This window comes from Columba livia, chromosome 3 (assembly GCF_036013475.1).
Source record: "Columba livia isolate bColLiv1 breed racing homer chromosome 3, bColLiv1.pat.W.v2, whole genome shotgun sequence".
NCBI lineage: Eukaryota > Metazoa > Chordata > Aves > Columbiformes > Columbidae > Columba > Columba livia.
Window position 1 is genome coordinate 38,844,291 of NC_088604.1, and position 13,378 is coordinate 38,857,668.

At 42.2% G+C, this 13,378-nt stretch overlaps 1 protein-coding gene across 1 annotated transcript in view; it reads right to left on the bottom strand.

Moving 5' to 3' along the window:
• Positions 1 to 57: 57 nt before the first annotated feature.
• The window catches only part of LOC102088312 (gamma-aminobutyric acid type A receptor subunit rho2), a 40,613-nt gene continuing 27,292 nt past the window's right edge, over positions 58 to 13,378 (bottom strand). Inside the window, exons 5-9 of the mRNA XM_005501914.3 lie at positions 11,933 to 12,015; positions 9,549 to 9,689; positions 9,152 to 9,304; positions 6,920 to 7,116; positions 58 to 3,175 (exon numbers count right to left, since the gene is read on the bottom strand). Coding sequence (XP_005501971.1) covers positions 2,867 to 3,175; positions 6,920 to 7,116; positions 9,152 to 9,304; positions 9,549 to 9,689; positions 11,933 to 12,015 — 883 coding nt within the window. The 3' untranslated portion in view covers positions 58 to 2,866. The remainder of the gene's footprint in view (positions 3,176 to 6,919; positions 7,117 to 9,151; positions 9,305 to 9,548; positions 9,690 to 11,932; positions 12,016 to 13,378) is intronic.

The following is a 13,378-nucleotide window of genomic DNA, read 5'->3' on the forward strand; positions in this document are numbered from 1 at the left end:
ATCAAACATCAATGTCCATCAGTTATGTACACATGCATATAAAATAACAGTAAGGTAGACTCTCCAAAACATGTTTATTAGCTAGCATTTAAACTACTGGCATCACTAGTACAAAGACAATAGGATCTAAAGGACTGTCTCTGTTGCCTGATAACTTCTAATGAACAGGAGAGGTAATAAAAACAAATGGCAAAGTAAAGCACTAGGGCATGTTCATTTTTTCTGTGCCAGGAGGCATTATTTATTGACAATGTTCACTTTTTGGCTGTTTGGCTACATTTATAGCTGGTTTAATATCATAATGCGGGAGTATTATCTGGCTTAATATCATTATGAGGCGGGGGAACTACCCACTTTCTTCCAGCTGGACTGATTCAGAGGACACATTTGAAGAACTCACCGGTATCTAAGACAAAAGTTTTGGATTCCCACTGTGTGACCAGCTCAGAAATCATAACCATGCCCCACACACATGCCAGTTAAACAAGTTAAGCCCCTCAGAACCTCACGAGGTAGGTAAATGTTATTGCTCCCCACTTTCCAGATGGAAGGACACGAGGCACTGAGAGGTTAAATGGCACGTGCCACAGGTACCACAGAAAGACTGGCAAAATGGGGGGCACGGGAACCAAATTTCTTGCTCCCTCACCCCTGCCCCAGCAAAAGTCCCGTGGCTGCGCTGTCCTGCTGCCAGCCACAGTGCTGGCTCCCGTCTTGCACTCACAACTGCTAATGCTGAAGAATGGACACTGTTACGTTCAGGCTTTAACCTCTCAAAAGATGAGTGGGATATCTCTTTAATATTTTTTTTGCTCTTTATTTTAGTGATCTCCACCTGTAGATGTGTGATGTATCCAGGTTTCAGCTCCAACAAGAACCATGTGTGGTAAATGCACTGACTGGGTAGCTCAGGAAAGAAGTGACAGGCTGGAACACAGGGCAACCCTTCGTTTCAAACGCTGTTCTTCCATGGCTCTCCTTCTCATCAGTAAGTTCAGGGCTGTATTTTCTCAGTTGTATGACCACACAGAACTCCATTAATGTCAGCTTTTAACACAGCTGATGAAAGGGGAACACAGTAATTAATTTCAGTTTCACCAATTTTCTTTCCAGAAAATCAATGTGACCATCAGTGTAACTCAGCAATATCTGAGACGTGAGAAAAACTCTGGGAATTGTTGGCAGGCTGGAATTGACAGTCCCCTGCCATCTTCTACATCCCTTGAGATTTTAGATATAAGAATGACTTCTATGGTAAGCCGAAAATTTCACACAACAACGAATGTTTACAGTTTTATTAGTATTTGTGTTTGCTTTTCCTTTATTCATGTGGTTTATCTGAATCTTCATGGCCCAACCCTAGTCAGATGTATAACTTAGTCTTATAATTGAGTCAGCTTGTAACCTCAGTTGTGGGTCTTCATGTTTCAGGCTCTGTCCACCCTGCTGAGTTTCAGTGTGGTAACCAAATGTTTTGATGAACATAATCCCCTCCACAGTCCCAAAGTGACAGTGTTTTCTAACAACACAGTGCACAAACCTGGCCATTGTTGTCTCCCTGCTACCACATTTCTATATTTGAGTTTTGCTGTCAGCATTGTTATCAAAGGAAGGGAGATATCGTGGAATGAAAAATGAAATGCCAAGCACAGAAGCTTGTTACAATGCTCTCCAGCAGCTTTAAGGAGCCAAGAGCCAGCTGGGGTCTCATTGAATCCTACAGTATTATTCTTGGCCATTTAATCTCTGACAGGTCCATGTTTCTGCAGAGAGAAGACCTGGCAAGGATCTCTGCCTCTAGATCCAAAATGCCTGAAAAGAAGGACAATGTGTTGATTGAGAGAGGCATATTGAGAAATTTAGTTTCTCTGTGGGCTGCACTTGCCTCACAGGAGTGAGGAAAATCTTTGAAAGCCACCAGTGCTGCCCTCAGCACCATTTTCTGCTCCTGGAGAGAGAAAGTGATGGTCCCAGAGATGATGCTCATTCACCATGTGCTGACCGTACTTGCTACACGCTGTCTTTCCCTCTCATTTCAGAGGGCAGGTGGTATGTATCATATTCTCTGCTCAAGTTATGTGGAGAACACATGCCTAAACCTCCCTGTTTTCATTCCTCGTGTACCCTGGGAGCCATCTGCTGTCAGTCTGTGAGCTTCTTTGCTCTGCTTCATCACCATTCCTTACTTCTAATCTGGAAAAAAATGACCACTGACTCAAACATATCGCCTGCACTCTGTAACCAACCCTATTAGTCCTGGCCAGTCAACTGTCCTGCTGGTATTGGTGAAGGTCCTGTCCAGAGAGAGCAGCCTTTGAACCCTAAAAGGAAATCTTGTTCATAAACCAATGGAAAGAAATATGATGCTCATACACCCAAGAAAAAAAAATAAAAGGATTTGCTCAGAAAGAGAGATTTTGAAAAGGAAAGGCCTCATTCAATTCCCTTGCACAAGATGCACGGTCCAGACCCCATTTTGCAAGCTGCATTTGTCTGATCCTTCAGGACAGCCTATGTCTCTGGTTGTCCATTGAACAGCAGGCACCACCAGCGTTGCTGGTCCCACAGGAACATACAGCACCTTTTGGGCAAATGGTGAGCACATATTTTCAAGTATGAGAAATGACATGTGTCATAAAGCAAACAGGAGCTGGGGTGTGGGTTGGAAAGCAACCAGCAGAGCAGGTTCCTCCATGATGCCTGTGCATGGAATTGCCCACTGGAGGATGTGTCCTCCCCTTTGCCCTCCGAAGGAGCAATAAAATAATCAGTTTTCTGGCTTTGCATCCAGATTAGACTGAAAAAGAACCAACAAAAGAGAGATTTGTAAATGTCTTCTGCTTCAGTCACTGCTGTGCCAGCATGCTTAGCTAAACACAGACCAGTATATCAAATTAAAAAATATATAGGTGCCAGGAAATATTAATCTTGAGTATTTATCAATTGCATGAGTGTTCTGGATGATGCGCAAGCCCACATGGCCCTTCAGGCCTCTCTTCCTTGATGAATTAGATTCATTGCTCATAGCCAAGTGCACAACCATCTTTTCTTGTTTTTCTTCCTCTAGGACCATCTGGTTTCTTGTATATCCTGCCAGGCTGTTGGCATCAGATTCACTGTAGTTTCCATCCAGCATCATAGTTTTCGAATGAGGTATTCCACACGTGCATGGAAACTAGGAACATAAACAAGAAATATAGCTGAACACTGGAAGAACACATTAGCAACACAAATTATGCCTTTCTATTAACAGACAGCTTGCAAACTGTTGAGCTTGACATTTTAGCTGAGATATCGTAAGTTTCTCTTTGAACAAAAATGTCTTTTTCTTGTGTTCCAAAAGGAAGAAACATGGTTTAGCTACACTGCTTGGACAAGCAGCTTCGGAAAAGATTAGAAAAGTGCTTTAGCAGACATAAAAACTAACAAAAAGGTTTTCTTATCTAGCTCTGTTCAGACTCGTTGTCTTGAGATTCCTTATTTTGCAGTCTTTGTGTTTACAAATATTCAAGAACAAGATGCAATTTTTATCTGTTGAAATGGCTTATCCAGTACGTGTTATGGGGAAAAAAAGGCTGAGTTCTGGTTTCATAGATACACGTTTTCTTTGTAAATCTGATTTTAAACCAAGGAGAGGACCAGTTAAAAGCCTAATGTAAAATCTCAGCTCTGTTGAAGTTGATGTCAAAACTTCCATTGGCTTCAGCAGAACCAGCATGCATCCCACAAGTCTAAAAAAGCCAATTAATAGAGGTAGAATTTTGAATAGCAAATACTGTCTTCTGCCATTTAAAATCTGCAGGTTTTCTGTCTCAGCAATATGGATTATATATTTGTATGTAATGAAAATGGACTCCAAAACCTCCTTTCTGCTACAAGTTCCTGCCTCTGATTCCCCACAGACTCCTTTCTGTACACAATAACACTTTACTCTCCATTCCTTCCTCCACCAGCTTTGGTGTGTGGATTTTCCAGTAACTTGTTTTCAAGGATAAGTTCCACTAAAATAATTCAGTATATATACACTGAAATGGATATATCCTGGAAAAAAAAAATACATACAAATGTACATATACCTGAATATGTAATATTCAGAATGTCATTGGAAAACTCTGTGCTCAAGGTTTTTTCTTCAAATTATTTAACCAAAAGATCACACTGCTTACTGAAAACCTTAAAACCAATTTAGGAATTGTTTTCTTTGTTCTAGTCATAACCAAATGATTTGGCATCAGCAGATTGTGTACAGAAAAACTTGGCAAGTTTTGTAGCTCATTTGCTCTACTTGTTAATTGTTAGCCCCATCGCTTCAGGAATATTTTGGAGCACTCCATGGACATAGCTGAACATCAGTGGGGTGTTAAGACACACACCCCCCTCCCCAAAACAAAACTGAAAAATAAACACCACCCTACTCCCCATCCCCCCCAAACACACACACACACACACACACACACACACACACAAAGAGAGAATAATTACATCAGGTTCTTTTTATCATCAACTGATGACAGGTCTAGGAGGTGGTGGGTGGGTGGAAGTGAAAGCAGTTAACAGCAATAAAGTAATTACTGCAGGGCCCAGCAGAAAGAGAAATTCTGCAGACTTACTCTTAGCCCCCAAGTCAAATTACAATTCCCATGGCTTTGTGTACATGTGATAACAGTCACTCCTGTGGACAAGTGAGCCTAATGTAGTAGAAACCTACCTCCATGGAGTCCTTCATTACATCCATCTTCACACAGGCACATACATGTGTAAGTATGCTACGTAATTTCACCCTGCAGCAATTTTAGTCTACATTAATAAATTAAATACAGTCAAAGAGCATCCTTGGGCATGGGAGCTCAGCTGACAATAAATACTATTACAGTGTCAGAAATGTCTCTGGCCTGAATTTTGTCCAGGCCAACAAGCACCGAAAGTTCTCATGTACAGTTTGAGAATTAGCATGGGCCACGGACCATTTGCCGCAGGCAGCTCACAGCAACTACTCCAATTTTGAGGGAAATACGGTTTAGTTTTAGATACTCTGTATCCAACAGCCTTGGTTTCAGGCACATTTAATTTCTTAATGTACACATAACATAGAGCTCTTTTCTGGGAAACCTAACTTATTCATATTTTATTCTTTAGATCTTTCACAGAGGAACAACATCAGCAGGCAAGGTCTAAGTTTACAGCGCGGAAAGTCTCTTCTGCATCTTCAGTATCACTCACCTACATTTTGCCACAATCCCCTCAAGTAATGCTGCTTATTATCTCTGTTCCTATTACTGCTGTTGAGCACTGGTAGTGTCATGTGCTGAAGAGTGGATAGAATATTTTACCTTGTGTAGTAAAAAGGCATTTGCTGAATACAGAATTCAATGCACAAGACTTGATAAAGGGCAGATTTGTGATATAAATAACAAGCTCTACCCCCACTGGATGTGGGAAAACTTTCCTGAAAACTTAGCAAAACAGTAACAAACCCTCTGGAGTTTGTTTCATCCCTCTGACACAGGAGAGCTTTCTTGCTGTTACAAAAAACAGGTTTATTCTAGGCAAGTTGAACCTAGAAAGGGTGATTTTTGTTATTTCCTTAGTATTGTCAAGATGCACAGGATTTATACAAACACTGCCTTCTTTGGACATGGGGAGTCTGAGCAGGGCTGGCTAAAAGGTCACAGATCACTGCTCATGCACAGCAAGTAAGACATGCTTGACTCGCTGTGCTTGCACAGAGCATCTCTACCTTGTGTTGCAGAGAACTGCTGGGTCCTGGGTGAGGACTTGATAAATCTAGATACGCAGGACCTGTTCTAGTAGCTTTCCAGAATGACCCTATCTCTGAGAAGGCCTTGGAGAGAAGTAAAATTTTGTCACAAGAGTCTGTTGAACTTATTCCAATTGCTTTTTAAAATGCATCTGACTAAATTTTTGAAGAGAGGTCAACTAGGAAAGGTATTGGGAAGTCACAGGAAAAAGTGTAAGGGGAATAGAAGGACATGCAAAGTCAACAGAGTAGTTCAGAGAGGGAAATGTCACAGTCAAATCATAAGAAAGATGATGGCATTTCTGAAAGGCTGATACAAATTTCTCAGGGAGTCAAAGGCGGTAGGTGACCAGTGTTACCTGTGAAATAATGTTGGGTGTTTTTAATGGGAAGAAAGAAGTTGTAAAACATGGTGATGTTCTGGGTATGTTTAGGACTGAAAAAATTTGGTCCCAAGACTTAGTCTTCAAAAGGTGATGGTGTTTTGTTTAATGACAAAGAAGAAGACATCAGAGGTCTGTAGGATAATTCACGCCGGAAGGGAGCTCAGGAGGTCTCTAGCCCTGTCTCCTGCTCACAGCAGGGCCAGGCTGCTCAGGGATGTTTCTGGTGAGGTCTTGAAAACCTGCAAGGATGCATGATGGATAAGACCCTTCACAGCATATTAAAATGTACAAGTGCAAACTTGCCTGATTGTTATTTGTGTTTGGTAATGGGGACAACTCCACTATCACATCCATTGAATCCAGCTTCCGGAAAAAAGCTGAGTGTAGAGGGGGAAAAATGAATTTGATCCACATAACACCTTTAGTTTAAAAATATAGTGATTGTGGCAGCTGCAGTGACATATCCAATTTGATATTTTCCCCTTTTGTCATGCTCACACAGTCCAGGGCTGCAAACTTCCCCAGTTCAGATCACACTCTCCCCCTCTCCGCTGTTTCCACAAAGACCCATGAGACCAACTTCTGTTTTTCTGGGGTTGGCAATTCAGCCTGAAGTGAAGCAGTCTAAATAGATCCAATTATACTCACATGGATGTCAGCGTTTTCCTATTTATAGACACAAACCAGTCAATATAAAGACCACATCAGCTGAAATTTAAAAAAAAAAAGGGGGGGGGGGAAACAAATGGATGAACAAAACAAAAGTTTTTCTCACCCTCTCCCGCAGTTTCCTCTCCTTCCGCTCTTGCACCGTAGTCAGGTAATTCACTGCCGCATATTCCAACACCGAGAGGAAGACGAACACAAAACTGACCCACAGGTAAATGTCCACTGCTTTGATGTAGGAAACACGCGGCATGGAGGCGTTCACCCCAGTGATGATGGTGGACATGGTCAGCACAGTGGTTATCCCTAGCAAGAACCAAGAGAAATGAATGTTATTGACTGATGCAGCAAAGATTTTGTGTCAAGAAAAATAGAAATTATGCTCTGCATGATACTCTAAAAGATGTTGGGTATACATTTGTGATGTGTATCTCCTGACAATGCAGAACTGTTCTGCTGCCTGCACTTCTGTGAGCATGACCCGTTCAGTTTTGAGGGGCAACAGAACAGACATTGTTTTGCTAGGACCAGTATTTAACTCCCACTGTAACCTCTAGGGTTTTAACACAGCACTTAGAGCCAGGCCTGCTAAGCTCAGCGGTGACAAGGTCTCCTGTTCCCTAGCTGTATCCATCTGTGCTACAGGCGCTGCCAAAAAGCAACCGAGTATTGACTTTTGGTCACAGCTAAAGGGGATTTGATCTAAATGACTGATCTTACAAAAGAGCTGCAATAATGATAAAATGTTTTGCATGAAACAACGCAAAAGAAAGGCTTTATGCTTTTACCTCTAGGAATGTCATCTACAGTTCAGGCTGTGGGAATCAAAAATCTTTGAACAACCATTGAATTATATATATAGATATGTGTATGTGTTTACGAACACATAGGAATGTATTTAAGTTTATATATGTGTGTGAATATGCATATGCACATGTATATATGTATATAAAGAGAGATAGATATAGACAAAATCCTGCAAAATAGTATAGACTGTGTTTGGATGGTAACGGAGAAAAAATATTTACAAGTTCCCCAAAACACTTAAATAAAGCAAACAGAGCCAAACAGCATTCATAGCTACGTCAGCCATTTCAAAACAGTGACCACTGTAAACACAGCTACTGCCATTCACTTTTCATCAGGACCTATTTTTTTTTTTAATATCCACTGAACACACTTATTTCAGTGGAGCAGACTCTCGACTACCTCTTCTGTTTGCTTCAGTGCATAGCTCTCTAAGCGATACAGACTTTTGAGGCTAAAATACTGGTTTTATGCTTTTAATATGAGAACTATTAACATTCAGAGATTCTTCCTATTACATTTTTGCCTTCCGCTAACCTATGTATAGAGTGATAAACAGCTGAAAGAGTTTGCTCCAGTCCTGACATAAACAAAGCTCCTCCTGATGGGTTTTAGATGTCCGCAGAGGCAGGCTGGTGTGTGCAGGATTTTCAAGCAGCTCCCTCTTTGCTTTCACACTTCCTCAAATAAGAGACCTCCCTACCCCAGAAACGTTGGACCCTCAGTGCAAGTCCTTCTCCTGGGGAGAGGAGAAGCCCAGCCTCCACCTCACCTCAAGGCTGGTGGCCTCTCATCATCCCCAGCTCTGCAGATGTGAGGGGGAAGCCACGTTCCCTTCACTGCTCCACTGTTGCCTAAGGCCTGATGCTACAGAGATGCCCTGAGTGTCCCCAGGGACACACCAGGTAGAGGGACAGCTAAGTCTGTAGTTGCTGATAGGACTATAGACCTTGCTGCCTTTCTTTCCCAACTTTGTGAAGATGTGCCATACCAGCACTCTCCAGGCAGCCTAGAGAACGCCACTGGCCATGACACCAGTGCTGGCTGGTTGAGAAGACACATACCTGGGCTGGGCACCCACTATGGCAGTTGGGACATGGCAGGATCCTGCCCACAAAAGTCACTCATTAAACTTGCAGCATAAGACTTTACCTTCCTGTAAGTCCTTAAACTCCTGTGAAGCCCTACTTTCACCCACGGCAATGCATCTCAGAACTGCAGGACTGGACAACAGGGAAAAATCTTGATTCATTTACTCATAAATACTGAAACCTCTCTTCTCCATCCAACTTCATTTTTAAAACAGTCCTTTCTGTCCTGAACTATATATAAATTAGGAGGGATTCTTAGCAATAAAGGACTTAAGGCAAACAGCAAGTTTTACATTTAATTAATCATCAGATAGAACAAATATTTGCTTGCCCAATATCTTTAACCAGCAAAATGAGCAGTTCCCTTTCCTGCCAAAGGAACAGTTCTGCCTTTCCTGTTAGAAGATTTTCGTATAGTCATGGTTTATTGCAGTTGCTCTCACCCAAAGAGACTCTGGCAGGAACTGCTCGGCGATCGATCCAGAAGGACACCCAGGACAACATGACCATGAGGGTGGCAGGGAAGTAGGTTTGGAGCAAGAAGAAGAAGATGTGTCGGCGTAAAGTGAAGTTTATGTAGAGGCGATTGTACCAACCTTTGAGGGAGGAAGAAAGTCAGAATCAATGAGAACAGCCCGGATGGTAGGCACAGAAACACAAGATCTTGCTTTTGACTTTTTATTTGTAAAGGGTAGTGAAAAGAGAAACTGATCTTTCAAAACATGTATTGTCCAGCTCGTAGAGACTACATTTTGTTGACATATAACCCCAAGAGCTCTCTCACAAGTAGTTAATACAGGATGAGCTTTAGCAATAGCATTAAATCAGAAAAGGCCATACCTGTGCTACTGTAGAAAGCCAGTCTTGATGTAGTGTGGAACTTCTGTATCAAAAACTGAGACAATGAAATTTTTTCATCAGTTTTCAGAGATTCATTCCCATTTTTCCAGTACAGCATCAGGTCTTCATCAGTGTAAGCATCTTAGGGAAATAAAAAACATGATGTGATGTGACTTTACCTTGAAAGGGAAGCAAAAGTTAATAGATCCAGACAAAATTTAAAAATACAAAGGTTTCTTTGTTATGAAGTATCTCCACAACTAAGCTTGCTAAAAACAGTGAGTTAAAAAGACCTTGCTATATGATATACCATAACAAAAACAACAAATAATCCTGGTCATCCTGATTCAGGAAAACACATCCTCTTTTTACTCCACACGGATGAAATGACCGCTAGGATGATACTTTTCTGAGCATCACATATCAAAAATCTCAGACACATAATTGAAAATTGATAAAAATTACTCAGGAAATAGTCATGGGTAAATCACCTGAATTTAGAAGAAGGAGGAAATACAGACACCTCAGACTATCTTAGAATGATAAAAGCAAAAGGGACAGGTGTGATTTGAGGTAAAATCTAGAAACATTTGAAGACTTTAAATGGAAAACTCCTCCAGTTCAAAAGGAGCAGAGTGACACAGTGAGCACCATCGCATATGAGCTTGGAACGCCAATCATGCGAGAGATATATGAATAGCAGGTGTTTTTTTCCAAGACTCATTTATAAAGGAAAAAAGAAAGTTGTGAGTACAAGGAATCTTATGCATACCTTTCCTGCCATATACGATTTGACACGAGTCAACCAATTTATTCTATAAATGTAACAGCCCAGATGAGCCTCCTCTGAGCTCTCCCTGCTAGGCAGCATGGCTATATGGTGGTGAAAAGTGTCCAGGTGACCCACTTAGTGGATAAAGGAAAGGCTGCAGATGTTGTCTACCTAGACCTTACTAAAGCCTTTGACACTGTTTCCCACAGCATTCGCCTGGAGAAACTGGCTGTTCATGGCTTGGATGGGCACACTCTTCACTGGGCAAACTGGCTGGATGGCCTGGCCCAAAGAGTTGTGGTGAATGGAGTCAAATCCATTTGGCGGCTGTTCATGAGACAACCAATTATAAGACAAGGGGTAACGGGTTCAAATTGGAACACAAGAGGTTCCACTTAAATTTGAGAAAAAACTTCTTCTCAGTAAGGGTAACAGAACACTGGAACAGGTTGCCCGAGGGGGTTGTGGAGTCTCCTACTCTGGAGACATTCAAAACCCACCTGGACACATTCCTGTGTAGCCTCATCTAAGTGTTTCTGCTCTGGCAGGAGGATTGGACTAGATGATCTTTTGAGGTCCCTTCCAATCCCTGACATTCTGTGATTCTGTGATGAGTGGTGCTCCCCAGGACTCAGTACTGGGGCCAGTTCTGTTTAATCTCTTTATCAATGATCTAGATGAGGGGATTGAGTGCACTCTTAGTAAGTTTGCAGATGACACCAATTTGGGTGGGAGAGTTGATCTGCTGGAGGGTAGGAAGGCCATACAGAGGGATCTGGACCAGCTGGATTGTTGGGCTGAGGCCAGTTGTATGAGGTTTAACAAGGCCAAGTGCCGGGTCCTGCGCTTGGGTCACAACAGCCCCAGGCAACGCTTCAGGCTCAGGGAAGAGTGACTGGGAAGCTGCCTGGAGGAAAAGGACCTGGAGACATTGATCTACAGCCAGCTGAACATGAGCCAGCAGCGTGCCCAGGTGCCCAAGAAGGCCAACAGCATCCTGGTTTGTGTCAGGAATAGTGTGGCCAGCAGGACTAGGGCAGCAATCAGCCCCTTGTACTCAGCACTGGTGAGGCTGCCCCTTGAATCCTGTGTTCAGTTTTGGGCCCTCACTACAAGAAAGACATTGAGGTGCTGGAGAGAGTTCAGAGAAGGGCAATGAAGCTGCTGAGGGGCCTGGAGCACAAGCCTGATGAGGAGTGGCTGAGGGAACTGGAGTTGTCTAGTCTCAAGAAAAGTGAGTTGAGGGAAGACCTTATTGCTGTCTACAACTACCTGAAAGGAGGTTGTGGAAAGGTGGCTGTTAGTCTCTTCTCCCAAGTAACAAGTGATAGGACAAGAGGAAACAGCAACAAGTTGTGCCAGGGGAGGTTTAGATTGGATATTAGGAAACATTTCTTCATGGAAAGGGTTGTCAGACATTGGAACAGGATGCCAAGGGAAGTGGTGGAGTCACCATCCCTGGAGGTGTTTAAAAGACATGTAGGTATGGTGCACAGGGACATGGTTTAGTGGTGGACTTGGCAGTGCTGGGAAATGTTTGGACTTGATAGTGTTAAGGTCATGTGCAGCCAGCCATGAAGCATGTCTAGCTAGAAACACAGATACAACATACAGCTTTCCAGCTCCAGAGAACATGTTTGAGAGTCCAGGGGGAAGCGGCTGAAGTCCATGTTACACATTGCTGTCACTGTGATCCTAGAAGTAAAAAATAAGAGATGTTGTTTCTATCGGGAGCAATGAAGGGAGAATGTTAACACAGATAAATCATTCTGCAGGTTTAAAGGCAGCAGTTATGCATAACATTAGCATAAAACTCCCAGGAAAATGCCTACCAATTCTCCAAGTCCAAGTGAGAGGCATTATACCCAGACACTCCAAAGGAAGATGTAATTTCAATACCTATAGAAAACTAAAGTACTATCTTGGACATTACGGTAATACTAATGTCAGAACAGATACTTCCGCCTTGTGTTATATCCAAGTATTTCCCTACAAGACAACAACATAAAATAATTTCACCATTTACATGTGAAGGCTGCCTTATGTCCAGTTTGATTAAGGTTTCCTCATTTTCCCCACAGCTCAGTTTCCTCTACAGTCACCCCTACAATAACCCAAGCTTAAAGAACATGACCAACCTTACTGCAAGTCAGCAAACTCCTCAGGTATACACATTATTAAGGAAAAAGCAATTTCTTTCAGTCCTTAATCAAATCCTTTAAATCTGGGAGGTGTATTTCTGGGACAAGGGGTATATAATGGGTGAAGCTGTTTTTCAACAAGTGAGATTTGCCTCTGTTAAGTTCATATCTGCGCTAAAGAGCTGCAGCAATCACGGTTCCCCTTTTTAAATTAGTCCAGTTGTGCACAACATTACGTAACGAGTCTTCCAGTGGGTCACTGAATTTTCTCTTGCGGACAGATTTGCAGTGGAGCTCCCAATTTAGTAGGGGAAAATCATCTGTGAGTCATCATTTCAGAGGCCGACTTACGTTCACCGTGACCATTTTCTAGATTCATTCCAGATGTTAATAAAGAAATTTTCTTCTGTTCAAGGGATTGTGATGCAAATCCTACTCTGACCTACACGCTTATCATCCCTGAAAAACACACGCTGTTCATTTTGACTATGAAAATAGAGCAGAATTTTGCCATATGAGCTAAATGTAAAGAAGCTTTTTGGGGATGTGCTCCAGAAGGTATATCACAGCAATGACCTCCGTATATCACAGCAATGACCTCCCATAGCTCTGTGTAGCATTTAAACATTGCATAACTCAGTCTCATTACAATGTGCTAATTTCTTTTCCAGGGGTCACCTAAACTGTGGCACAACCTGTGGTCATTACTCAACTTGTCAATAAGATATTCCTCAACTAAAGCCCAGTGCCAGCTCCATGCAGATATCACAAAACATCTTGAGATATCTTGGAGGAAATTTCCAACACCTCTTGACAACCATGCTTGGGCAGTCAGGTCATATTCTGGGTGTCCTAAACATCACCAGGCTAAATATCACACAGATTCTTGTTCTCATTGGATTTTATTAATCAGCTTT